This window comes from Macaca nemestrina, chromosome 15 (assembly GCF_043159975.1).
Source record: "Macaca nemestrina isolate mMacNem1 chromosome 15, mMacNem.hap1, whole genome shotgun sequence".
Lineage (NCBI taxonomy): Eukaryota > Metazoa > Chordata > Mammalia > Primates > Cercopithecidae > Macaca > Macaca nemestrina.
In genome coordinates this window covers 110,349,727-110,375,068 of record NC_092139.1, presented here as the reverse complement: position 1 = coordinate 110,375,068, position 25,342 = coordinate 110,349,727, and the positions used below count along the sequence as shown (strand labels likewise).

At 55.0% G+C, this 25,342-nt stretch overlaps 1 protein-coding gene across 2 annotated transcripts in view; it reads left to right on the top strand.

The window, feature by feature from the left end:
- Nucleotides 1-25,342, top strand: part of LOC105464339 (cytochrome b5 reductase 3) — a 30,666-nt gene that overhangs the window by 2,676 nt on the left and 2,648 nt on the right. The window contains exons 1-8 of one of the 2 annotated variants that reach the window (XM_011712149.3): nt 118-140; nt 10,753-10,884; nt 16,530-16,602; nt 16,994-17,100; nt 19,776-19,905; nt 20,356-20,439; nt 20,654-20,739; nt 23,672-23,771. In XM_011712149.3, the coding sequence (XP_011710451.1) occupies nt 10,801-10,884; nt 16,530-16,602; nt 16,994-17,100; nt 19,776-19,905; nt 20,356-20,439; nt 20,654-20,739; nt 23,672-23,771 (664 nt within the window). In that variant the 5' untranslated portion in view covers nt 118-140; nt 10,753-10,800. Of the gene's footprint in view, nt 1-117; nt 141-10,752; nt 10,885-16,529; nt 16,603-16,993; nt 17,101-19,775; nt 19,906-20,355; nt 20,440-20,653; nt 20,740-23,671; nt 23,772-25,342 lie in introns of those variants that run through there. The other variant, XM_011712148.3, reaches the window with a different exon arrangement.

The following is a 25,342-nucleotide window of genomic DNA, read 5'->3' as shown; positions in this document are numbered from 1 at the left end:
CCCACAGTTCCCAGCCAAGCCAGAGCCCCCCACTGCAGAACTTCCTCCGCTCCCTCCCACTTCCTCCCTGTTAGAACAGTACCAGGACGGAGGTGCCGCTCAGATTCTGGTGGGACTGCTGGCGGGCAGGCGGGCGACAGGTAAGCAAGTAACCCGACTGGCTTGTCCAAGCTCCAGGGCAGGGAACTGGCACCTGGGGACGACTGGGCCTGCCACGTAGGGGGCCCTGGCAGCTCTCTCTGCCCATCCCAAACCTGGCCTGGGCAGAGTGGAGGCCAGGGTCCCCGTAGGGAATTCTAGGGGTGGGCAGCTGAGCAGGGCATTCTATGCGTGGGGAGCAGAGCTACGCAACCCCTCAGCTATGGTGTATTAGCTGGGGGCTCCCTGGGACTCTGGCACCCTGTGTCCCTCTTCCCCTCTGTGTTATTAGAGACAAGGAGAGGCGGGTGGTGGGTTCCCTGGTGGGGCAGAGCATGGCCTGTGGGCATTAGGTCAGGAACTGGGAGGCAGCTGTCCCCTGGGTCTGCAGGTGGCTGGGTTGAGGTGGTCTGTGTGTGTGAGTGTGTGTGTAAGTGCGCATGCAGCACAGCTGAGGAGGCACAGGGGTGGGACCTTGGCCTCAGCCATCTGCCTCCTGTTTACTTGGCCCACTGCTGGTGGGGGTGGGGGTGGGGGTGGTGCTGTGGTTGGGGACGGGGCAGAGCCTGTTCCAAGCCGTGCTGGTGGGAATAGAGTGTACTCCACCATGTGAGTCTGGTAGGGCCTCTAGCTTTCTGGAGGTAAAACCTTCGCCCCTCCACTGCTCCTGGCTGTGGTGCACCCTCTCTGCCCATGTCTGTCACCCCCTTTGGCTTGAATTCAGGTGGGGCCTCCTGGCCTGTGTCCCCCGCATTGGGCATGGGACCTGCCACTTGAGTGCCCACTGGGGTTTGTGGACTAAATGACTGACAGATGGTGATGGTCTGCCCGTGGCTGCCTCCCCAGATAAGAACTTTTACCAATAAAAAGCCCACCCCTTCTCTTTAGTGGCCGGAAGGTTTCGCCGGGCTCAAGTCTGTCCCCTGAGGCTTGGTTTCCTCACCTAAAGTGGGAGGAGTCATGAACAGGCTAGAGGACTGAATGAGGTGGTGGGAGCAAAGGCTGCCCCCTCCGGCTCCGGGCAGCCCCCGTTGTTGGGAGTAGACACTGGAAGGAAGGCCCCTGACTCTCATCTGCTGCTCACGGCGAGCCTGGCTTTCTGAGCAGTGCCTGACTCCCAGCTCAGCCCTGGGAGCTGTGTGTATCCTCTCTGGGTGTGGAACAGGCGTGGGAACAGCCTGGAGCCGGATCCTAAGCCCACCTCTGATGCCTGTGCTCTTGGAGGACAAGCGGGCTTTTCTGACACATAGGACAGGCTGTGCCCCGCCCTCACCCAGGAGTCTGGGCTCTTGTCCTGGTTCTGGAAACTTCTAGGCAAAATAAGAAGACTGGGAGGGTGGGAGCCTATTGTCCCTTCACTAATTCATTCCACAAATATTTGTTGAGTGCTTTCTGCGTGGAGTATTGGGGATACAGTGGTGACGACAGACACAGATCCCGGGATCTGCTCCAGGGCCACCTCTGGATACTTGTGGGGAGCCGGTGCCTGGGGTTGGAGGAAGGTCTGTGCAACAGCCGAGGCCAGCATTCAGGGACTTGCCATTGGGGCCACTGACACGTGGGTATCTTTTTCTTGGCCTGGCACCCACCCAGGCCCACGTCCGTGGGTTTAGTGTTAGGGCAAGTGAGGGAAGTGGGAAAGCAACAGAAAATCAGAAACCAACACCAAGGCTCCACCCTGGGCCTCCTTGAGCTACATTTGTGCCCTCACTGTCACGCATTTGTCCCTCATTGTCACATGGAGAACATGGTGGTTCCCACCTTGCATCACTGTGGGAGGGCCAGGGAGGAAATAGGGGAAGGTGCCTCGCAGCCGGTGAAGCCAGCTGCCCACAGAGGGGCCTTAAGCTGGGCTGTGCGCTGACACAGCTGTGCTGGAAAACAACTCTAGGAAGCAGCAAGCACAACTCCAGCTCCTCATGTCATTGAGGTTCATTGCCAGGGTCCCCAACAATGGTGATTTCCTGCAAAGGTAACTTCCGCCAACTTTTTCCCTAGACGCTATTCCCCCTGGGTGTGGTTTCTGTGACTGAGGGAGAGGTCGATAGCAGAGGAATCATCGGAATTGTCCTCATCCCAGAGAGTTTCCAGAGGGGACCAGGGGCTGTGAAAAGTCTACCAAGGGCCTGGTTAGCTAGGGAAGGGCTCATCAGGGAAGATTTTGATGTTTGAGCTGGGCTCTGAGGGATGAATAGGAGTTTGCTGGTTGGATGCCTGCAGATGAAGGACATTTAGGGCAGAGAGGAGAGCATATGCAAACGCCTGAAGCAAGAAGGGCTTAATGTTGAGAGAGCAGAGAGCTGGGAGGTGAGTCCAGAGTTGGGGCCATAGAGAGAGTGCCTTCAGGTAGGCAGTGGGGAGCTATGGTGGGTATTTGAGGAGGGGGTGGAGCCGCCTGTTGGTTTGGGCCCCCGGGGCTGGGGGCAGGTGCTCAGGCCTCACTGTGTGAGGCAGGATATCAGATTTGGGCTGTGAGCTCTGTGACTGGGGCAGAGAGAGGGCACCTGTCTTGGGTGGTGACTCAGGAAGAGCGGCACTTTGGGCTGGACGTTGGGAGTCCAGTCCCGGCCCACCCCGCAGGGCTGCATGACCTTGGCAGGTCACCTCATCTATCTGAGGGACAGATAACAGTGTCATGTGGTGAGCAGTGCTTGGAGGGCTGGCTTTGGTGTACTCGGGGAAGGTCACTCCCCTTTCCTGGCCTCGGTTTCCTCACGTGCTGGGATGATCACCACGCCCGCGGCCTAGGGTTGAGGTGGGGAATATCCCAGGAAACCCGTGGCCCCTACTCGGAACAGCGCCAGCTCAGGGGCGCTGACCGCTGGGTGCCTCCTTCCTCCCCACCCTCCCCATCCTCCAGGTAGGGCCCAGGGAGGTGAAGCGACTCTCCTGCTGTCCTAAGCTGGGACTCAAATCCTGGTCTCTCTGACCCAAGTCCACAGCTGCCAACTGGGGCCTTGAAGGATGCGTGAAACACCTGGGCCATGCTGATTAAATGGGTGGTGGCCAGAGACCCCAGCTGGGTGGCCCTGGGCATGGGTGAGGGGTGGGCTAGGCATCCACAGCCCTTCTTTTAGACCCGTGGGTCAAATACCAAGGGCCCCACGGAGCGAGGCCTCAGCTGCACCCATCACGGAGGCCCTGCCTGGGAGAGAGGCGTTTTGTTTTAAGTCCAACAAAGGGCCTGTAACTGTAGCCGGGCAGCTTGGAGCTGCTGGGCTGGTTTGGGGGTGGGGGCCAGGCCTGGTATGAGGTTGTAGCACTCTGCCCTTCCTTCACTTGGCTATTCCACTTCTCAGTTGGTAGTGGCCCCATGAGGGTGGCAGGAAAAGCTCCTGTGTGTGAGCTGGCACTTCCCAAGTTATAGACCCCTATGTGACCTGGGACTCCGCTTATCTCATCTCACATCTCTTCAAGGAGATAGGCCAGGCAGTGGCCCTTGCCTTCTAGGGACAGGACACGCGGCTCCGCCAGAGCACCCTCCTCAAATCGTTGCAGAGTAAGGACTCCTGGTGGGGTTTCCAGAAGGGGAGGGGCGATGGGGCTAGGCCTTGAGAGGTTAGCAGCGTCTTACCTGGCCCTGCGTAGAGCGGAGGCACTTGTCTGTGTTCTGCAGGATACACTACCTCAAGGGGCCGGTAGCAGATCCCACAAAGGAAGTAGAGAGGCCTGCACGCATGCAAGGAACTTGTTTCCTAGCTTCCTGGCAGTCAAGGTGAAAAGGGAACTAGTAGGGTAATGATAAGAAGAGAACACACATGCACATTTGCTGAGAGAACTACAGTCAGGGAGGTATATGGGGAGGCTATATAAACAAGCTGTGAAACAGCTTTCTTGAGAGCCAGTGTTTTATATGAACTTTGACTTCTCAGTCTCTCTAATTGAACTACCAGTATGGTCTTCACACACTTTTTATTTTGAAATAATTTCAAAGTTACTGGCCGGGCGCGGTGGCTCACGCCTGTAATCCAGCAGTTTGGAAGGCTGAGGCGAGTGGATCACGAGGTCAGGAGATTGAGACCATCCTGGCTAACACAGTGAAACCCTGTCTCTACTAAAAAGTACAAAAAACTTAGGGACGTGGTGGCGGGTGCCTGTAGTCCCAGCTACTCGGGAGGCTGAGGCAGGAGAATGGCGTGAACCCGGGAGGCAGAGCTTGCAGTGAGCCGAGATCCGGCCACTGCACTCCAGCCTGGGCGACAGAGCAAGACTCGTCTCAAAAAAAAAAACAAAAACAAAAAAAAAAAAACCACATCAACACCTCAGTGGCCAGCAAACCACTCAGCACGGCTTCCTTAGCCGTGAGCTGTTTGAAGCTACCAGGCTGAGCACTACTGACTATTTTTTTCAGGCTCTGAATCGTTCCAGGGATCTCAGCAGGGGTGGGAGGAACCAGCTCAACTGTGGAATAGTACCAAAATGTGGCCAGTCGAGGCTTCAAATAAGTCACAGCGGTCTTCACCAGTGCTGGGGTCTTCTCCCCAAGGTTATGGACAAATTGAGCCAAGGTTCTGGGATGGAAAGTCCATCATCCCAAACGGTCAGCTGAAGGTCACCCCCCCGGAAGGACCCTGTGTGGTTCACTTATTTATTTATTTATTTATTTATTTTGAGATGGAGTCTTACTCTGTCACCCAGGCTGGAGTGCAGTGGCGTGATCTCAGCTCACTGCAACCTCCCCTCCCAGGTTCAAGTGATTTTCCTGCCTCAGCCTCCCGAGTAGCTAGGATTACAGGTGCCTGCCACCACGTCTGGCTAATCTTTGTATTTTTAGTAGAGACAGGGTTTCACCATGTTGGCCAGGCTGGTCTCGAACTCCTGACCTTGTGATCTGCCCACCTCTGCCTCCCAAAGTGCTGGGATTACAGGGGTGAGCCACCGCGCCTGGCCAGGACGCGTGGTTCACTTATACAAGGATCTTCCTCCCCCTCTGTCACCTGAGACCGCAAGACCACCCCCTGCCTCCTCCTCAGCCTTCTCAACCTGAGAACAAGGATGAAGACCTTTATGATGATCCACTTCCTCTTAATGAATAGTAAATATGTTTTCTCTTCCTTATGATTTATTTTCTCTTTATTTGTTTTTTGAGATGGAGTCTTGCTCTGTCACCCAGGATGGAGTACAGTGGCGTGGTCTCAGCTCACTGTAACCTCCACCTCCCGGGTTGAAGCAGTTCTCCTGTCTCAGCCTCCCGAGTAGCTGGGATTACAGGCACGTGCCACCATGCCCAGCTAGTTTTTGTATTTTTAATAGAGATGGGGTTTCACCATGTTGGCCAGGCTGGTCTTGAACTCCTGACCTTATGATCCTCCTGTCTCGGCCTCCCAAAGTGCTGGGATTACAGGTGTGAGCCACCGCGCCCGGCCCCTTATGAGAACAGTTTTCTCTAGCTTACTTTACTGTAAAAATATAGTATACAATACATAAAATATACAAATACGTTATCGGTAAGGCTTTTAGTCAATAGTATACTAGTACGAAAGTTTTGGGGAAACCAGAAGTTATACATGGATTTTTTTTTTTTTTTTTTTTTTTTAAAGACAGGTCTGGCCCAGGCTGGAGTGCAGTGGCGTGATCTTGGCTCACTGCAACCTCTGCCTTCTGGGCTCAAGCGATTCTCCTGCCTCAGCCTCCCAAGTGGCTGGGATTACAGGTGCCCACCACCACACCTGGTTAATTTTTGTATCACTAGTAGAGATGGGGTTTCACCATGTTGGCCAGGCTGGTCTTGAACTTCTGACCTCGGGTGATCTGCCTGCCTCGGCCTCCCACAGTGCTGGGATTACAGGTGTGAGCCACCGCACCTGGCCTATACATGGACTGTCAACTATACAGGTCAGCCCCTAACCCCCATGCCATTCAAGGGTCCACCGTGTATATATGCACACATGTAGTATCTAATATATTTAATATACATTGGATATATACTGTATAGAGAGAAATAAAGCAAATGTAGCAAATAATAACGTTAGGTACATCTGGGTGAAGAGTACATGAGAGCTCTGTTTTTGTTTTTGTTTTTTTTGAGACAGGGTTTCACTTTATCACCCAGGCTGGAGTGCAGAGGCATGATCTCAGCTCACTGTAGCCTTGACCTCTTGTACCCAAGCAATCCTCCCACCTCAGTCCCCGAAGTAACTGGGGCTACAGGCACGTACCACCAGGCCTTGGTAATTTTTTTGCAGAGACACAGTTTCACCATGTTGCCCAGGCTAATCTCAAACTTCTGAGCTCAAGCGATGGTCCAGCCTTAGCCTTCCAAGTGCTAGGATTGCAGGTGTAAGCCACCGCGTCCAGCCCATAAATGCTCTTTTACAGTAACTTTGAAATTATTTCTTTTTTTTTTTTTGAGATGGAGTCTTGCTCTGTCAAGCTCTGCCTCCCGGGTTCACGCCATTCTCCTGCCTCAGCCTCCGGAGTAGCTGGGACTACAGGCACCCGCCACGTCGCCCGTCTAATTTCTTTTTTGTATTTTTTAGTAGAGACGGGGTTTCACCGTGTTAGCCAGGATGGTCTCGATCTCCTGACCTCGTGATCCGCCCGTCTTGGCCTCCCAAAGTGCTGGGATTACAGGCTTGAGCCACCGCGCCCGGCCTGATGTGGTTTTATGTCGGAGAGATCATAGGCAAGCGTGGCATCATTGGCTAGAATGTTTGAAGACCAATCTTTAACATCTGATTATATTTGATTTATTATTTGAGTGTTGTTGGACCAGGTGTGATCAGACTGCTATCTGAATAAAACAAGATTTGTCAAAAATTCCAAAAAAAAAGTGAACCAAGCAGTTCCAACCCATGTTCAAGGGTCATCTGTGTCTATCTTTTGAACCATTTGAGAGTAAGTTTGCCCCTTTGCCCCTAAATATTTCGGTGTGTATCTCCTAAGAACAAGGACATTCTTTTGCATAACCACAGAATAATTACAGGAAAGTAACATTGGTACAACACTATTATCTAATCCACAAGCCTTATTCAAAAATTTTTTTTTTTTTTGAGACGGAGTCTTGGCTCTTGTCATCCAGGCTGGAGTCCAGTGGCATGATCTTGGCTCACTGCAACCTCCGCCTCCTGTGTTCAAGCAGTTGTCCTGCCTCAGCCCCCAAAGTAGCTGGGATTACAGGCTCCCGCCACCATGCACAGCTAATTTTTGTGGTTTTAGTAGAGATGGGGTTTCACCATGTTGGCCAGGCTGGCCAAATTTCATCAATTGTCTCAGTATTGGCCTTTATAACAATTCTTTCTTGGGCCAGTGCTAATCTAAAACCACATGCCGGAGTTCGTCCTGTCTCTTTGGCTTCTGTACTAGTTTACCAGGGCTGCCATAACAAATTTTCTGCAAACCAGGCAGCTGAAGACAACAGAACCTTATTCTCTTATAGTTCTGGAGGCCAGAAGTCTGAGATCCAGGTGTCAGGAGGGCAGGGCTGTGCTCTCTCTGAGGTTTAGGGGAGGATCCTTCAGCTCTTGGAGTCTGTCAGCAGTTTTTGGTTTTTAATTTTTTTGGATTTTTTTGTTTGAGAGGGAGTCTTGCTCTGTCGCCCAGGCTGGAGTGAAGTGGCGCGATCTCAGCTCACTGCAACCTCCACCTTCTGGATTCAAGTGATTCTCATGCCTCAGCCTCCCGAGTAGCTGGGATTGCAGACGCCCACCACCACACCCAGCTAATTTTTGTATTTTTGGTAGAGACGCGGTTTTCCATGTTGGTCAGGCTGGTCTCCAACTCCTGACCTCGGGTGATCCACCCGCCTCAGCCTCCCAAACTGCTGGGATTACAGGCGTGAGCCACTGTGCCCGGCCCCCCACTTTTTTTTTTTTTTTTTTGTGACAAGAGTCTCGCTCTATCACCCAGGCTAGTGCAGTGGCACGATCTCAGCTCACTGCAACCTCCACCTCCCGGGTTCAGGCGATTCTCCTGCTCCAGCTGCCCAAGTAGCTGGGGTAGCCCACCACACCCAGCTAATTTTTGTATTTTTGGTAGAGATGGGGTTTCACCATGTGTGTTGGCCAGGCTGGTCTCAATCTTCTGACCTCAAGTGATCTGCCTGCCTTGGCCTCCTAAAGTGCTGGGATTACAAGTGTGAGCTACTGTGCCTGGCCTTTTTTTTTTTTTTTTGAGATGGAGTTTCTCTCTCGTTGCCCAAGTGGTAGTGCAATGGCGCAATCTCGGCTCACTGCAACCTCCACCTCCTGGGTTCAAGCATTTCTCCTGCCTCAGTTTCCCAAGTAGCTAGGATTACAGGCATGCGCCACCACACCTAGCTAATTTTTTGCATTTTTAGTAGAAACTGGATTTCACGATGTTGGCCAGGCTGGTCTCGAACTCCTGACCTCAGATGATCCACCTGCCTCAGCCTCCCTAAGTGCTGGGATTACAAGCGTGAGCCACCGCGCCCAGCCTCTTTTTTTTTTTTTTTTTTTTTTTCCGATATGGAGTCTTGCTCTGTCTCCCAGGCTGGAGTGTGGTGGTACAATCTTGGCTCACTGCAACCTCCTCCTCCCAGATTCAAGTGATTTTCCTGCCTCAGCCTCCTGAGTAGCTGGGATTACAGGTGTGTGCCCAGCCAGGGATTTGGGTTTTCTAACCAACTTTTAGGGCTTTTCTTTTTGAATAGAGACAGAGTTTTGCTATGTTGCCCAGGCTGGTCTCAAACTCCTGGACTCAAGCAATCTTTTTGCCTCTACCATCTGAGTAGCTGGGACCACGGGCATGTGACACCGCAACCAGCTAACTTTTTTTTTTTTTTTGAGATGGAGCCTCGCTCTTGATGCCCAGGCGGGAGTGCAATGGCATGATCTTGGCTCATTGCAACCTCCACCTCCCAGGTTCAAGCGATTCTCCTGCCCCACCCTCCCAAGGATCTGGGATTACAGGCACCCGCCACCACGCCTGGCTAATTTTTGTATTTTTAGTAGAGATGGGATTTCGCCATGTTGGCCAGGCTTGTCTTGAACCCCTGACCTCAGGTGATCCACCCGCCTCGGCCTCCCAAAGTGCTGGGATTACAGGTGTAAGCTACTGTGCCCGGCCTACAACCAGCTAACTTTTTATATTTTTTCTAGAGACAGAGTTTCACCTTGTTGCCCAGGCTGGTTTCAAACTCCTGGACTCAAACTGTTCCCCTGCCTCCGCCTCCCAGAGTGTTGGGATTACAGGTGTGAGCCACTATGCCTGGCCCCGTTTTAGGGCCTTCGTGAGGCTGAGATGTCGGGGGCAGGGGCTGGAAAGGAACAGCCCCTCAGGGCTGTGTGGCGCGGTCCGCCTGAGCCTGAGGTTCCCAGTGTGGTATAAGGGATGAGTGGACCTGCCAGCTGTGTGACTGAGTGAGTCGCTTTGCCCTTCTGGGTTGTTTCCTCATCTGCGAAATGGTGGCGGTGACAGTGCCTACCGCGTGGGGTTACTGCGAGGGCTGTGCCTGTGTGGTGCCCAATGTGGCCCTGGGATCCCCGAGGCTGTTGACCTTGGTGATCTGAGCAGTAGAGTCGCAGCTCTGGGGGCCTTGCAGATCACTTGGTCCACTCCAGTTGAGAGGGGAAGGGACTTTCTTGGGGTCACACAGCCAGTGACCTTCCCAGTGCCTGGCTCGGTGCTTTGCTTTCCTTACACCTGATGGCAAAACCTCAGGGCTCAGGGACATTCATGGATGTCATTTGGGGGAAGTGGCTCAGTTCACCCAGCTTCACTGACTTGTTCTAGTGTGCTCTGTGGGAGAGCAAAGAGGAGAGCATCAATCTCAGTGGCCCCAAGGGACCGGATTTAAAGGTGCCATAGAGCCATTTGGTCAGTGTAGTCCTTTCAGATAGATTCTGAGTTGGGGTTATTATTTGTCTGTTTGTCTAAATCAAGCTAGAACTTGACATCGCTTAATAAGACCAGGGAAGTTGCTGGGTGTGGTGGCTCACGCCTGTAATCCCAGCACTTTGGGAGGCCGAGGCAGGTGGATCACAAGGTCGGGAGTTCAAGACCAGCCTGGCCAACGTGGTGAAACCCTGTCTCTACTAAAAATACAAAAATTAGCCAGGCATGATGATAGGTGCCTGTAATCCCAGCTACTCGGGAGGCTGAGGCAGAGAATTGCTTGAACCCAGGAGGCAGAGGTTGCAGTGAGCCGAGATCGGGCCACTGCACTCCAGCCTGGGTGGTGGGGTGACAGAGCGAGACTCTGTATCAAAAACAAAACAAAACAAAACAAAAACCAGGGAAGTTGACTAAAGGAAGGAAGAGAAGGAGGGAACACAAATATATTATGCTCAAGATTAATTTTGCTCTGAGCTTCCTAGTAGCCAAAGTGAAAAAGGATATGTGCTTAGAGACACAGCACTTTTTGGTCCTGGCTCCTCAGAGGAAATGGAGCTTTTTCTCATGGTACTGAGCATAGAAGCCTGGGTAATGCTCAGTGACAAGTGTAATGAGCAACAGGTGTAATGCTCAGTCTGGTCTTTATAGCTTCTCCTAGTGGGCACCAAAATTGATGATGCTGTCTGGATGAGGGTGGTGGGGAGAGGGTGCTCCTGGCAGAGGGGACAGCATGAGCAGAGGCCTGGGAGTGTGGACGAGCCGGTGTGTTTAGGGAAAGGCAGGCTTCTGTGCTGACCCCACGGGTCCCTGTCGTTTCAGTTGGGCCATGTGGTGCTCTCCCCAGTCTGGTTCCTATACAGTCTGCTCATGAAGCTGTTCCGGCGCTCCACGCCAGCCATCACCCTCGAGAGTCCGGACATCAAGTACTCGCTGCGGCTCATCGACCGGGAGGTGAGTGCCGGCCACTGCTGCTGCCTCGTCAGCATCACAGCATTGCCCAGGCACCTACAGGCATCTACTCTGTGCTCAGGGCATGGTCCCGCTCTGAAGTAGATACTGTTGTCCGCCCATTCTACAGATGGAGAAAGCGAGGTGATGTCCTTTGCTAAGGCCACCAGGAAGTGGCTGAGGGATTTAAACCCTGGTCTCTCTGTCCACAGAGCCCATTCTCTGAACCACACTCACTGCCTCATGGAAGGTCAGAGTGGAAGGAACCCCTCAGAACTTTTAGGTCCATTTATGGGGTAGGAATGCAGGGGGTGAGAGGTTTGAAGATAAGCTCTCCTCCCTCCTCACCCTCCCCCAGCCTCATTCCCCACAGCCTGGTACTGCTGGACCTGGACACCTTTCACATCTGTGCAGATTCCCTGGGTGCTCTGAGCTGTGTGGCCTCCCTCTGCCCTGTTTGATTCTTACTTTCTTTCATTAGTTAGTTCATACTTTTTTTTGAGACAGAGTCTTGCTCTGTGTCCCAGGCTGGAGTGCAGTGGTGCAATCTCGACTCACCGCAACCTCTGCCTCCCCAGGCTCAAGTGATTCTCCTACCTCAGCCCCCTGAGTAGCTGCAGTGACAGGCGTGAGCCACCGCGCCCGGCCTAATTTTTGTATTTTTTGTAGAGGTGGGGTTTCGTCCTGTTACCCAGGCTGGTCTCAAACTCCTGGGCTCTAGTGATCCCTGCCCCTCCACCTCCCAAAGTGTTGGGATTACAGGAGCCATGGTTCCTGACCTGACTCCTTTTTTTCTTTTTTTTTTTTTTTTGAGACAGAGTCTTGCTCTGTCGCCCAGGCTGGAGTGCAGTGGCCGGATCTCAGCTCACTGCAAGCTCTGCCTCCCGGGTTTACGCCATTCTCCTGCCTCAGCCTCCCGAGTAGCTGGGACTACAGGCACCCGCCACCTCACCCGGCTAGTTTTTTGTATTTTTTTAGTAGAGACGGGGTTTCACCGTGTTAGCCACGATGGTCTCGATCTCCTGACCTCGTGATCCGCCCGTCTCAGCCTCCCAAAGTGCTGGGATTACAGGCTTGAGCCACCGTGCCCGGCCGACTCCTTTTTTTCAAAGCTCTGATTATGATTTAAAACCAACCTCTCCCTCTTTTGCCTTGCTGCCCAGTAAAGGCTGCTTCCTTCGGTCGCTTGCCCTCTTCGGAGCCCCTCCCTTGCTCTATTTCTGGCCACCCCCAGCAGGCACAGGAGGGGTGTGGCAGGGAAAACTGAGTCACAGCAGAGAATGTCGTCTGCCAGGGCCCAAGTCTCCACCCTGGGCTTGTGCCTGGTGCATCTGACTCAGGCTTCACAGGAATCTCAGGCTTCCATGGCACGGAGCTTCCTGGAACTTTTGGAGCAAGTGTCTGTAATTATCCCAGGAGCTCACAGAGACGTTGACATTCAGAAGCAAAAAAAAAAATACAAAATGAAAAGTAAATTACCAGCCAGGCACGGTGACTCACGCCTGTAATCCCAGCACTTTGGGAGGTTGAGGCCAGTGGATCACCTGAGACCAGCCTGGCCAACATAGTGAAACCCCATCTCTACTAACAATACGAAAATTAGGCCAGGCACGGTGGCTCACACCTGTAATCCCAGCACTTTGGGAGGCCGAGGTGGGCGGATCACAAGGGCAGGAGATCGAGACCATCTTGGCTAACACAGTGAAACCCTGTCTCTACTAAAAATACAAAAAATTAGCTGGGCGTGGCAGCGTGCGCCTGTAGTCCCAGCTGCTGGGGAGGCTGAGGCAGGAGAATGGTGTGAACCCGGGAGGCGGAGCTTGCAGTGAGCCGAGATGGCGCCACTGCGCTGCAGCCTGGGTGACAGAGCGAGACTCCGTCTCGAGATAAATAAATAAATAAATTAGCCAGGCGTGGTGGCGGGCACCTGTAATCCCAGCGGGACTCCGTCTGGAGATAAATAAATAAATAAATAAATAAGCAAGCCAGGCGTGGTGGCGGGCACCTGTAATCCCAGCGGGACTCCGTCTCGAGATAAATAAATAAATAAATAAATAAGCCAGGCGTGGTGGCGGGCACCTGTAATCCCAGCTGCTCTAGAGGCTAAGGCAGGAGAATGGCGTGGAGCTTGCGGTGAGCCGAGATTGTGCCACTGCACTCCAGCCTGGGCCACAGAGCAAGACTCCATCTCAAAAGAATAAATAAATACGAAAATTAGCCGGGCATGGTGGCAGGTGCATGTAATCCCAGCTACTCGGGAGGCTGAGGCAGGAGAATCGCTTGAAGCGGGAGACAGGTTGCAGTGAGCTGAGATCACACCATTGCACTCCAGTCTGGGTGATAAGAGCGAAACTCCGTTTCAAAAAAATAAAAAAACAAAAAAAAGTAAATCACCACCTTCCAGATGAGACCACACTTACCTTTGGGATATGATTTTTTTTTTTTTCCAAGATGGAGTCTTGCTCTGTCACCTAGGCTGAGTGCAGTGGTGCAATCTCGGCTCACTGCAAACTCCACCTCCCAGGTTCACGCCATTCTCCTGCCTCAGCCTCCCACGTAGCTGATACTACAGGTGCCCGCCACCATGCCCGGCTAATTTTTTGTATTTTTAGTAGAGATGGCGTTTCACCGGGTTAGCCAGGATGGTCTCGATCTCCTGACCTCGTGATCTGCCCGCCTCGGCCTCCCAAAGTGCTGAGATTACAGGTGCGAGCCACCGCACCCGGCTGTTTGTTTGTTTTTGAGATGGAGTTTCACTCTTGTTGCCCAGACTGTAGTGCAATGGCGTGATCTCAGCTCACTGCAACCTCTGCCTCCTAGGTTCAAGCGATTCTCCTGCCTCAGCCTCCCAAGTAGCTGGGATTACAGGTGCCCACCACACCCTGCTAATTTTTTTTGTATTTTTAGTAGAATTGGGGTTTCACCATGCTGGCCAGGCTGGTCTTGAACTCCTGACCTCAGGTGATCCACCTGACTTGGCCTCTCAAAGTGCTGGAATTACAGGCGTGAGCCACCGCACCCAGCCCTGTGGTATGTTTTATACTTACGTGAGCAGGCACACACGTTTTTTTCTTACCCAAATGAAATCATAACATTTTGAAACCTGTTGACATTCTTTTCCCTTGTTATTGGTGGTTTTTTTGTGTGTGTTTGTGTTTTTTTAGAACAAGGTCTCGCTCTGTCACCCAGGCTGCTTACTGCAACCTCTCACTCTTGGGCACAAGCCTTCTAAGTAGCTGGGACCATGTGCATGCACCATTATGCCTGGCTCTGTTACTGTTGTTCCTTTTTTTTTTTTTCTGAGACGGAGTTTTGCTCTTGTTGCCCAGGCTGGAGTGCAATGGCACAATCTCGACTCACCGCAACCTCAGCCTCCCAGGTTCAAGCGATTCTCAGGCCTCAGCCTCCCAGGTGGCTGGGATTATAAGCATGCACCACCGGCTAATTTTGTATTTTTAGTAGAGACGGGGTTTCTCCATGTTGGTCAGGCTGGTCTCCAACTTTGACCTCAGGTGATCTGCCAGCCTCAGCCTCCCGAAGTGCTGGGATTACAGGCATGAGCCACCGCGTCTGGCCCTATTGTTTCTTAATTCCAGAAATAATGTATTATTTATATGTGCTCACAATAAAAATTCTGTGAAGGACGACCTCCATCCCTACCCCATTGCCGCATCCCAGGGCCCCATGCAGATGGCCCAGGTCACCGCTCAGCGTGAGCCTGCCAGACCCTATATGGGTATCTCGTTCATACACGCGGGTGTGTGGAGGTGTGGGTGTGCACACGCAGTTTCTTGTTCTGATAACCTGGTTTTTTAGCCAGCCGTACAACATGGATCCTTTTAGTATTTCATCATAGGGATGTTACACAAGGGAGTGTGTGGCAGATGTCCTAGGATTGCAGCTTTGCCCCCACATTGTGCCTGCGTGGCTTTGCAGGTTCCGCAGCAGGCCTGCTCTGGGTGCTCTGTGCTTTGCCCCACCTGGCTACCCTACTAGAGGTTGGCCAGCACCATAATTATTCGTCTCTTGTCCTCATTTCTGTTCCTTTTTTTTTTTTTTTTTTTTTTGAGATTGAGTTTCACTCTTGTTGCCCAGGCTAGAGTACAGTGGTGCAATCTCGGCTCACTGCGACCTCTGCCTCCTGGATTCAAGTGATTCTTCTGCCTCAGCCTCCTGAGTAGCTGGGATGACAGGCATGCACTACCACGCCCAGCTAATTTTGTAGGTTCAGTAGAGACGGGGGTTTCTCCATGTTGTTCAGGCTGGTCTCGAACTCCTGACCTCAGGTGATCTGCCCGCCTCGGCTTCCCAAAGTGCTGGGATTATAGGCCACCGTGCCCGGCCATCTCATTTCTATTCTTCCTCCAAATGTTTTCTGGCATGGGTTTCTGACCTTGACTGTTGGGACCAATTGATAATCCTGGAATCCACTTCCAGAAGGCCTTGGGGCTGTGTTTGCCTACAATGCAGAGGCTTCTGGTAGAGGCACCTTTGAGGCCTGGGCTGCTGGGCAGAGGTTGGTGGGCCACCTGCACACCTGATCCTGAGCAGTGTCTGCACCATCTTTCCTGCGATTTGCCTCTGCTCACACGTGCAGGGACGGGTCTCTCCTTGCGGCAGCTGCTCTGTGCTAGAACACTGCTGAGGTCAGAGGGTTCTTGTACTGAGCCTGGATGGGCATCTGTGATGTCCTCCCTCATTGGAGAGGTCTGTTATCCCCCACTAAGTGATGACACCGTCCACCTGTGGACTTTGCCACATTTGGATGTAAGCGCCTCTGCAGCATCCACCTTCCGCATGGCTCCTTCACAGTCCCTCTCCTGGCCATGCCGGGTATTGGGAACCCCACAGGGAGTGTACCCTCAGGGCGCTGGGTTTGGTTCTAGCTCTGACTGGAACTGGTTATGTGATTGGCCCTGGCCTCAGCATAAGACCCACTTAACAAGACCTCAGGGGTTTTAGTCTCAGCTCCGTCCCTGGCCCAGTCTGGCTCTTAGCCAGCCCCCCTCCTCCTCTGCCACTGTCCCAGCCACCGGCCATGGTCTGGGTGCCCACCCCGTGCAGGGTGGAAGCCTGGCTTTGGGCTTTTGGAGTTCCTGGGCAGGGAAGGCTCCCACTTTTTGCCCTGTGAAGCCTACCTCAGTCCTGGCTGCCCCATTTCCCAAGGGGCTCTCAGGTGCAGTGGCCTCTGCAGCCCCTCTCTTGGGGTGCAGGCCTGGGCACATGCAGCCTTGTCTAGCTCTGCCCCAGTTTGCCCATCCAGCCCCCGAGTTCTTCCTGCCGCTTCAGGCCGCTGCTTGAACTGAAGGCAGAGGTGGGTTCCTCCCTCCCTGTCCTGGAAGTTTTGGGGCTGTTCTGACATCCTCCCTTTGGGACCCTGGGTTCATTCCTGCTCTGGCCACCTTGTTTGTGGCCCCTCTGGGCCAGGACACACACACCCGGCGTGCGCCTGACCTCAGCAACTCACACGCAGTGTGCAGGTGTGTGCATCTGCACGTGGCATCGGCGTCACTTCTTACAAGGACACTCGGGCACTAGGGAAGGGTGAGGACACAAAGGAGGAATGGGATGGGGACTCTGACGCCTGGGAGCCCCCCTGGGAGGCCTCTGCCCTGGGGACCGTTCAGCAGCTCTGGACCTCTCTCCAGATCATCAGCCATGACACCCGGCGCTTCCGCTTTGCCCTGCCGTCACCCCAGCATATCCTGGGCCTGCCTGTCGGTGAGTCACGCCCCTGCCAGGCCCACTTGGAGCCTGGCAGGCAGCTGGGGCACTAAATCAGAGAGATGGGAGCTTCATATTTCCACCAGGGAGAGCGGGGAAGGCTTCAGGAGGAGGTGACAGCTGCCCTGGGCCTTTGAGGGGGAGTCTGTTGGAATGAGAGTGGGAAGGCCCAGGGCCCCTGACAGTGGCACCAGGAGGAGTGAAGGTGTGGAGGCAGGAAGCTGGGACGTGAGGGGAATCCCCAGGAGGGGTGGGAGGGGGCCGTGGGAGCTGAGGCCAGGCCAGGCTTTGAATGCTGGGTGGGGGTGCAGGGTAGTGGCTTAACACGACCCAGGGGTCACCTGTAGGGATGATCTCTGGCCCAGTGTGACCCCGTTCTGTCCTGCAGGCCAGCACATCTACCTCTCGGCTCGAATTGACGGAAACCTGGTCATCCGGCCCTATACACCTGTCTCCAGTGATGATGACAAGGGCTTCGTGGACCTGGTCATCAAGGTGAAGCCTCTGGGTCATGACTGTGGAGGAGGCCCGGGTGGGTGGCCATGGCAACAGCCCATGTGGACCCCCCCTGGACAGGGAAGGCTCCCGCTCCCGCCCTGTGCAGCCTAGCCTTGGTCATGGCTGCCCTGCTTCCCCAGGGGCTTGCAGATGCAGTGGCTTCTAGAGCCCCTCTCGAGTCCACGTCCCCCACAGCCTGGACTCTAAAGAGCCAGTGCTCCCTTGTGCCTGGTTTCTGAGTAAATAGCACGTCATCGTTTACCAACAAAAGCCAAACAAGGGGGTCTTGGCAGAGATCAGGGGCCAGGGTTCAGGGCAAGCGCCCTTAAACCAGGAACAGGTACCTGCAGCAGAGGCGCCAGGAAGGCTGGCCGGCGGTGCAGATGCCCTGCTGGGAGGTGTGACGGCGCAGCCCCGTCCCTGCTCTCATGCCGGGAGATTCCTGGGAGCTGGGTCCCGAGTGTGCGGGGTGAGGCAGCCACTCCACCGTGGTCAGCGGCCGCGCCTCGGTGACACACAGGCCCTGTTCTTACTCCTTTCTCTGAGAAATGTCCCTCAGGCCTGCTAGGGAAACGTGAGGGGCTCGTGCGGTGTGGTCTGGGAGCTGGGGTGATGGGCTTTCTGGGGTCTGTTGCGGAGTTCGAGGTGGAGGTTCACAGTAGAAGATGCAGCCGTTAGGGGCAGCAGACCACAGAGACCTGGGGCTGCAGCCCAGAGCCTGAAACATACGTGCCGAGTGGGGCCGCAGCCCGGAGCATGAAACGTACCTGCCGAGTGGGAAGAAAGAGGCAGCACAGCGGCTCCTGCAGGGACATTTTTGTGAAAATCAGAAATACAAGCTTTCAGCTGGGCGTGGTGGCTCACACCTGTAAGCCGCTGTGGGAGGCCGAGGCGGGCGGATCACCTGAGGTCAGGAGTTCAAGACCAGCCTGGCCAACATGGAGAAACCCCGTCTCTACTAAAAATACAAAAAAATTAGCTGGACATGGTGGCGTGCACCTGTAATCCCAGCTACTTGGGAGGCTGAGGCAGGAGAATGGCTTGAATCTGGGAGGCAGAGGTTGCAGTGAGACAAGATTGTGCCACTATATTCCAGCCTGGGCAATAGAACGAGAGTCAGTCAAAAAAAAAAAAAAGGAAAAAAAAGAAGCACAAGTTTTCCTGCAGAACAGAGGGTGAGAAGCAGCCTAGACCGGTAGGTGTATGGGGTGTTGGAGACCCTCCCCAGTCAAGGCCAAAGCCCTATAGCCTTCCCAGCCCAGTGCCCTCAGGTGCCCCTGGAGCCCTCTTACTGGGCCGCAGCTGAGGCCCTGGATCTCGCCAGGTCTTGGGGCAGGCACTGGATCTCAAGAGTGGGTGGGGCCCTGGCCTGGGCTCCTTCCTTGCTGGGGCACCCAGACCTGGCCTCAGGAACCTGTCTTTGGCTGGAGGACGGGCACTGGGCACATGGTCATGGGGAAGCCAGTGCTCCCTGCAGGGGACAGGTACCTGCGACCGAGCTTCCAGAAGGGCCACCAGGGATGGGTGGGGTTGGCTGGTGAGAGTGGCTCCCTAGTAGGCGACAGGGAAGGTGAGATCTGGGACTGAGTAGGCGCTGACCAGGTGAAGAAGGAAGAAAAGAAGCTTCAGGTGCAAAGGCCCTGAGGTCAGCAGCAGGCTCGAGGATTGAAGTGGCTGGAGGGTTGGGGCAAGGGGTGGGAGAGGTCAGTGGGGCCAGACAGGGCCTTGGAGGCCCCAGTAAGTTTTGGGGCTTTGTCCAGAAGCACAGAGGAGGTGGTGAGGGCTCAAGCATCTGTTCACATTGAAGTCTCTCTGGCCAGATGTGGAGAAGCTATTAGGAGGATTCAAGTTGGGGTTGAAAAACCCACAGGTGACCAGGCCTCTCCTGGCTTGGAGACCTCGCTGGCTCCCTTGGTCCTTGGTAAAGGTCAGAGTCCTGGCCTGGCACCCAGGGCCCAGGAAAGTGTTCTCTGTCTGCCTTTCCCTGGCCCTCCACTCCCCTCTGCCTCCACGCCCCGTAGCCACTCTCTGTGCTGAAGCCACAACAGGCTCCCCTCCCCGAGGCCCTGTATACGCACTGTCCCTCCCCCAGCCGCCTTTCCCTTCTCCATCCATCAGACGCCCCGGGCAGGGTGAGCCACTCCTCCTCTGTCTCCCCATCTCTTTGTAGGTGTCAGATCGAGGCCCTTCTCTTTCCCAAGACAGTAATCCCAGAGAGTGCAGAGCAGGAAGTAGTTCCAAGAGTGAGCGAGGTTTTTATGACAGCACGAAACAGAAGGGACTGAGTGTCCACCAGGAGGAGTGTGGCTGAGTGGGCCTCCCAGAGCCTTGACTTTGCTGACGGGTGTCAGTGTCTCCCGTTGGGAGGGGCCCCGGAGACAGTTGGTGAAATGTGAGCGCATCCAGCCCTGGAGTTGGTTGGCCTTGTACACGCGGCTGGTGCTTTGCTTTCCCCGGGGATGTCGGGGGGAGGCCGACTCCTGGGAGGGTGGGGTGAAGGACAGGCTGCAGGACGGATACAGTTTGACGGCTGGGTGGATTGGGCTGCACAGGAGAAGGCCATGTGTGGGCCTCAGAAGAGCTGCGGAAGAGGCACTTGCGCCCCGCTGTGGGCAAGAGCTCACCCCTGAGGCCTGGAGCCGGCGACTGAGGGCTGCGGGGGTGTCTTGCAGGTTTACTTCAAGGACACTCATCCCAAGTTTCCCGCCGGAGGCAAGATGTCTCAGTACCTGGAAAGCATGCAGATTGGAGACACCATTGAGTTCCGGGGCCCCAACGGGCTGCTGGTCTACCAGGGCAAAGGTGACTTGGGTCGGAATCCCTTGATTACAGAGCAGGCTCAGAGAATTGGAGAGCTTGGGGGTGCTGGGTGCAGGGTGCAGGTCCCTGGCTCTCTGTGGATGGGTGACTCCCACTGGGCCAGCTGTCCCTTTCTGGGACCTGAGTCTCCTTGCCTGTAGAGGGGATAAGTTGCTGGCACAGGGGTTGCAGACAGGCCACTCCCGGGGGCCACATCTCACCCACTGCCAGCCTCCGTTTGACTTTCTCAGCATCTGAAACAAGCAAGCAAGAGGACGGAGCTGAGCCTCTGGGTTCCCAGCCTCTCCACTGCTCCTGCACCTTCCTAATGGCTGGCGTAGAATGGCAGCCGCCTCCACCTCGGACCTCACAGTGGGGGCAGGTTCTCCACCCTCTCCAGCCCCCACACATGGCATGTTTGATGGCCGGGCCTCACGCTTTCTGTCTCCCCAGGGAAGTTCGCCATCCGGCCTGACAAAAAGTCCAACCCCGTCATCAAGACAGTGAAGTCTGTGGGCATGATCGCGGGAGGGACAGGTACGTGGAACCCCCACTGAGGCGTCCGGCGGCTGATGTTAAGGGAGGAGTTGGGGTGTGGGTGAGGCGCAGGTTCTGAGTGCCTGGGAGCTACCAGAGGTCAGGGGCCTGGGCCCAGTGGCCCTGGCCGCTCTCCCCCGGTACACCTGGGCGGGACGGTGCCTGTGAGCAGGCCTCACTCAGCACATGGGGGGCCTGGCTGGCTATTTTGCAGGCATCACTCCGATGCTGCAGGTGATCCGCGCTATCATGAAGGACCCTGACGACCACACCGTGTGCCACCTGCTCTTTGCCAACCAGGTCAGTGGGTGTCCCCATGATGGGCAAACTCAGCGTCTCCTGAGAGGGGACTTAGGGCCTGCTCAGGTGCTGTTGAGGGGTGTGCACAGCTCTGCTAAGATTCTGGGGATGACCAGCATGGGGGGAGCTCTGAACGTTCTGTGCACTGGCAGCCTTGGCAGCGGCATGGCCGGCAGGCTTCGTGGTGCAGAGCCTGGATCTGGCTGAGGGGGCTGCCCTGCGGGGAGCTCCCTGAGCACCCCATCCCCTGGCTGCTTCCTCCAAAACTCAGAACTCCCCTCACCATGAGCACGGATTGGAACCCACCGGTGGAGTGGGAGGAACAATGGCCTGGGCTGGCCTGGAGATGGAGGGGCTCATATGACCAGACGTTTGCACGAAGCCCCTGAGCTACAGGGTGTCAGGGCAGGATTTGAATGTTGGTCTCTCTGGCTTCTGATTCATATCCTTGTCCACGAGCCCACTGCCTGCCTGCTCTGGCCTGCTGTGTGGCCTTGGACCAGCTGCTTTCCCTCTCTGGGCTTCACTCCCTCATCTGTAGAATGAGCTGATGAAACTGGGTTGTTGCAAGGTCTTTCCAGGTTCAGTGTTTTGTGACTGATGACGTAGATTGGGGGAGAAGATACTTGCCTGAGGTCCTTGGATGTGGGTCCTTGCCCCACCCTGCCTCCCCACAGCTGCAGAAAACTGCCCTAAGGCAAACCGAGATGGCCTTGCTAGGCCCAGGGGAGAAAGGCAGAAATTCCAGGCTGGCTGGCATGGAGGGAGGGAGGGAGGGCAGCAGTGAGACTTGGTGGTGCTGGGTCCGAGTCTGTGGAGGCCGCCAGACTGTGTCACCTGTACAGGCCATCTTTGTACCTGGTAGCGAGGACAGTGTGGTCACCTTATTTTGTACCCCCGGACACAGACTTTGGGAGGGGCTTGACTGTGCCAGTCTCATGGGAAGTGCTCAAACCAGGACTCAAACCAGGGCATATTTTTATTTTTATTTTATTATTTATTTTTGAGATGAAGTCTTGCTCTTGTCCCCCAGGCTGGGGTGCAGTGGCGTGATCTCGGCTCACTGCAACCTCTGCCTCCTGGGTTCAAGTGATTCTCCTGCCTCAGCCTCCCGAGTAGCTGGGACTACAGGTACCCGCCACCTCGCCCGGCTAGTTTTTTGTATTTTTTTAGTAGAGACGGGGTTTCACCGTGTTAGCCAGGATGGTCTCGATCTCCTGACCTCGTGATCCGCCCGTCTCGGCCTCCCAAAGTGCTGGGATTACAGGCTTGAGCCACCGCGCCCGGCCGACACAACTTTTTTTAAAAAATTGAGACGGAATTTCACTCTTGTTGCCCAGGCTAGAGTGCAATGACATGATCTCGGCCCACTGTAACCTCCACCTCCCAGGTTCAAGCAATTCTCCTGCCTCAGCTTCCTGAGTAGCGGGGATTATAGGCGCATGCCACCACACCGGCTAATTCTTTGTATTTTTAGTAGAGATGGAGTTTCACCATGTTGCCAGGCTGGTGTTGAACTCCTGACCTCAAGTGAGTACTGGGGTACTCCTCAGCCTCAGCCTCCCAGAGTACTGGGCAGGCATGAACCACCGTGCCTGGCCTAAAAAGAAAGTTACACATAGTTAATAGAAAACAAAGTCAAAAGATGCACACACAAATCCTAACAGTCATTATTTCTGAAGGGTTTCAGGTACTTTTTCTTCCATATTTTCTGCATTTTTTTCCTTGAGCTCGTCTAGCCCAAAGCCTGTCTCTGTCCCTGTCCTCACTCCGTTAGAGCAGAAAGGGCCCTCAGCCTCCTACCCTCAGAAACTGGAAAAACTGTTTAACACCCCGTCTTCCCTAGGATGTGTCGAGGCTCATGCCCCTCACACAGCTCATCTCCTGGAGGGGAGCACCGAGGAGCTGGACCTGCAGTCCCCCACCCTGGCAATTCCCATATTCAGGCGCCTCGGGCTACACGGAGGCTGGGTGCTGTTCCCCACCCTGGGAACAGAGAAATCACATCTGTGGCTGCTTCCTGGGGAGAGTCCACCCCGCCCTTGCCCAGCCTGGGAACTCAGTAGCGATTTGTTAGTTGGCAGACCTTTCTGGGTGGCAGCGGTCTTTGGCCCCCAGTTTCTTTGAGTCCCATGGGGTCAGGGACACTGCACATTGGCCTGAGGAGCCCCCTCTGTCCTGTGTGACCTGCAAACACTGGGCAGCAGCCTGTGCTGTGATCAGAAGTGGAACGGGGATGGTGGGGAGGCAGGTGGGGGATTCAGGAGGAGATCCTTGATAGCCCCTGGAGGGTCCAGGAAGCTTTTCTGGAAGGGATGATGCTGGACTGAGTTCTGTAGGGCTCTGTGACTGCCAGGTAGGGGTGGGGGAGCTTCAGGCCAGCCAGGGGGATGGGTGTGGGCAAGGCCCGAGGGGGCGGGTGGAGTGGGGAGTGGTGTCTGTACTTCCTGGTTTCTGCAGGTACAACCTGAATGAGATCCCAGAACTCAAAAAGACTTGCTGGAAGGCTCAGGGTGGCAAACCCTGCGCCTTTTCACAGGACCATTGCTTATCGTATGTGTGATACCCGCTGCCAGGCTGCCCGCCTGGAGGGTCTGGCGCATTTCCCGTCTCTTCCCTGTTACGTGTCACGCAGCTCGGCCGCCTTTAGTTTTTTCCATTCTCCCCCCTCTCAGGACATTGAGCCCATTTCCCCACAACAGCAGAAGCAGTTGACACACTGAGTTTCTAGCGAACGCCTTCACCCTTTCAGCAGCAGCTTTGAGGGGCTCTGTAGGCTAGACAAGGAGGGGGGGTGGTGGGGTGATCTCTGAAGCTCCGCAGGCCTGTGGCCCATGGGCGGGTGCGATGACCAGGTGCGTCTCTGTTGAGTGTCTCCAGGGGCAGTCTCTGCCACCCATCCCTCCTGACCGCCTGGCCCTGTCCCTTGCAGACCGAGAAGGACATCCTGCTGCGACCTGAGCTAGAGGAACTCAGGAATGAACATTCTGCGCGCTTCAAGCTCTGGTACACGCTGGACAGAGCCCCTGAAGGTGAGCGAGGGAGGCCCCGTGCTGGGTGGGTGGGAGGTGCCAGCCTGCAGTTCACCTTTGCCCAGCCCTTTGCACGATGTCTGGCAGTCACTATGGCCCTGTGGGAGGGAGGTGGTGTGGCCCCGTCTCACAGATGAGGAACGAGGGCTCACTGAAGCACATGGCTGGAAACCACCACAGCCTGGCCTGGAACCCAGTTTCTTGCTTCCAGAGGCGGAGTCCTTTCCCGGGCGCACTGCACTGCCCGGCTGGGCAGAGAAGGCCAGCGTCCCCTCCCTGGGCGGGGCTCACTTCAGGGCAAGTCTTGGGGCAGTGGTGGTGGCTGCCTCTTCCACATCCCAGCATGCACACTCTCAGAAGCTGCTGAGTACACCAAGGCCATCTTCTCTCCCATCATCAACCCTGGGGAGTGGGCTAGGCCGACATTGGGGTTACCCTTGTTCCACCTGTCCAGTGGCTAAGCTGCTTGCCAAGGGAGTTGTGAGAGAGCCAAGACCGCGCTGGAGGCAGCGGTGAGGACCGCCACACCCATCACTTGCAGTGAGGTTGCCTCTGGGAGTTAAAGCGCCCTTCCCTTTTCGGCTTCAGATAGAGATGTAGGAGTAAGTAATATGTCAGTTTCTTTGATGTAAGAAAAGCAAAGCTCAGGCTTCCCCAGGCCAGTTACTTAGCTTAGGATCATTCTGGTGATGTTTAGCTGCAGGGCTGAGAGACGGTAGGGACTGCGATAAATTGGAGTGCGTCTGCCTGGTCCGGAGGACATAGTGCCACCCGCCGTGGGCAGTCCTGCTGTGGAGTACAGCCCTGTGTGGCCAGGGCCTCTGCTTTTCAAGAGAAGCTGGGGACCTGCATTTTCTGGGAAATTTCTAAGTGTTGGAAGCACCATTTTTGAACACCCGCGTGAGCGCCAGTTTGGGGTCTCGTCCTGCCATCTGCCCCTGCTTTGCCTCCGGCACCTCCTACAGCCCCAGTTTCCCCAGGACTCATCCTGCCCTGTGGCCAGAGCAAGGCCTGGTCCCCCAGGGAGGGGCCAATGCTGACCCTGGTGGCAACAGGCGGCAGCGCCTGCACCATCGCCTAGGGACAGCTACCTGCCGATGAGAGGACTAGTTGGGTGATTGCCCAACATTTTTCATGTACATTTATCGCCACTGTGACCCCCAATTCAAGCCTAGTTGAGGTGCTGCTGTAGCATTAGATGTAAGCTGAAATCCCAGAGATTGAGAGAGAAAGTGGTAACGGGCCAGTCTGGCTGTACTGTAGCTAGGCGAAGGATGAGGAGAGCGGCAAGGCCTCCAGGCAGGGGCAGTGACTGTTTCCCCCCCCAGAGCCACTTTCAGGACAGGTACAGAGAAAAATACACTAAGCCGTGCACGGTGGCATGCACCTGTAGTCCCAGCTACTCAAAGCTGAGGTAGGAGGATCACGTGAGCCCAGGACCTCCAGGCTGGAGGGCATTATGATCGCACCTGTGAATAGCTACTGCATGCCAGCCGGGGCAACATGGCCAATTCTCGTCTTAAAAAAAAAAAAAAAAAAACCACATACACACACTAAAAAGAAATCCCTGT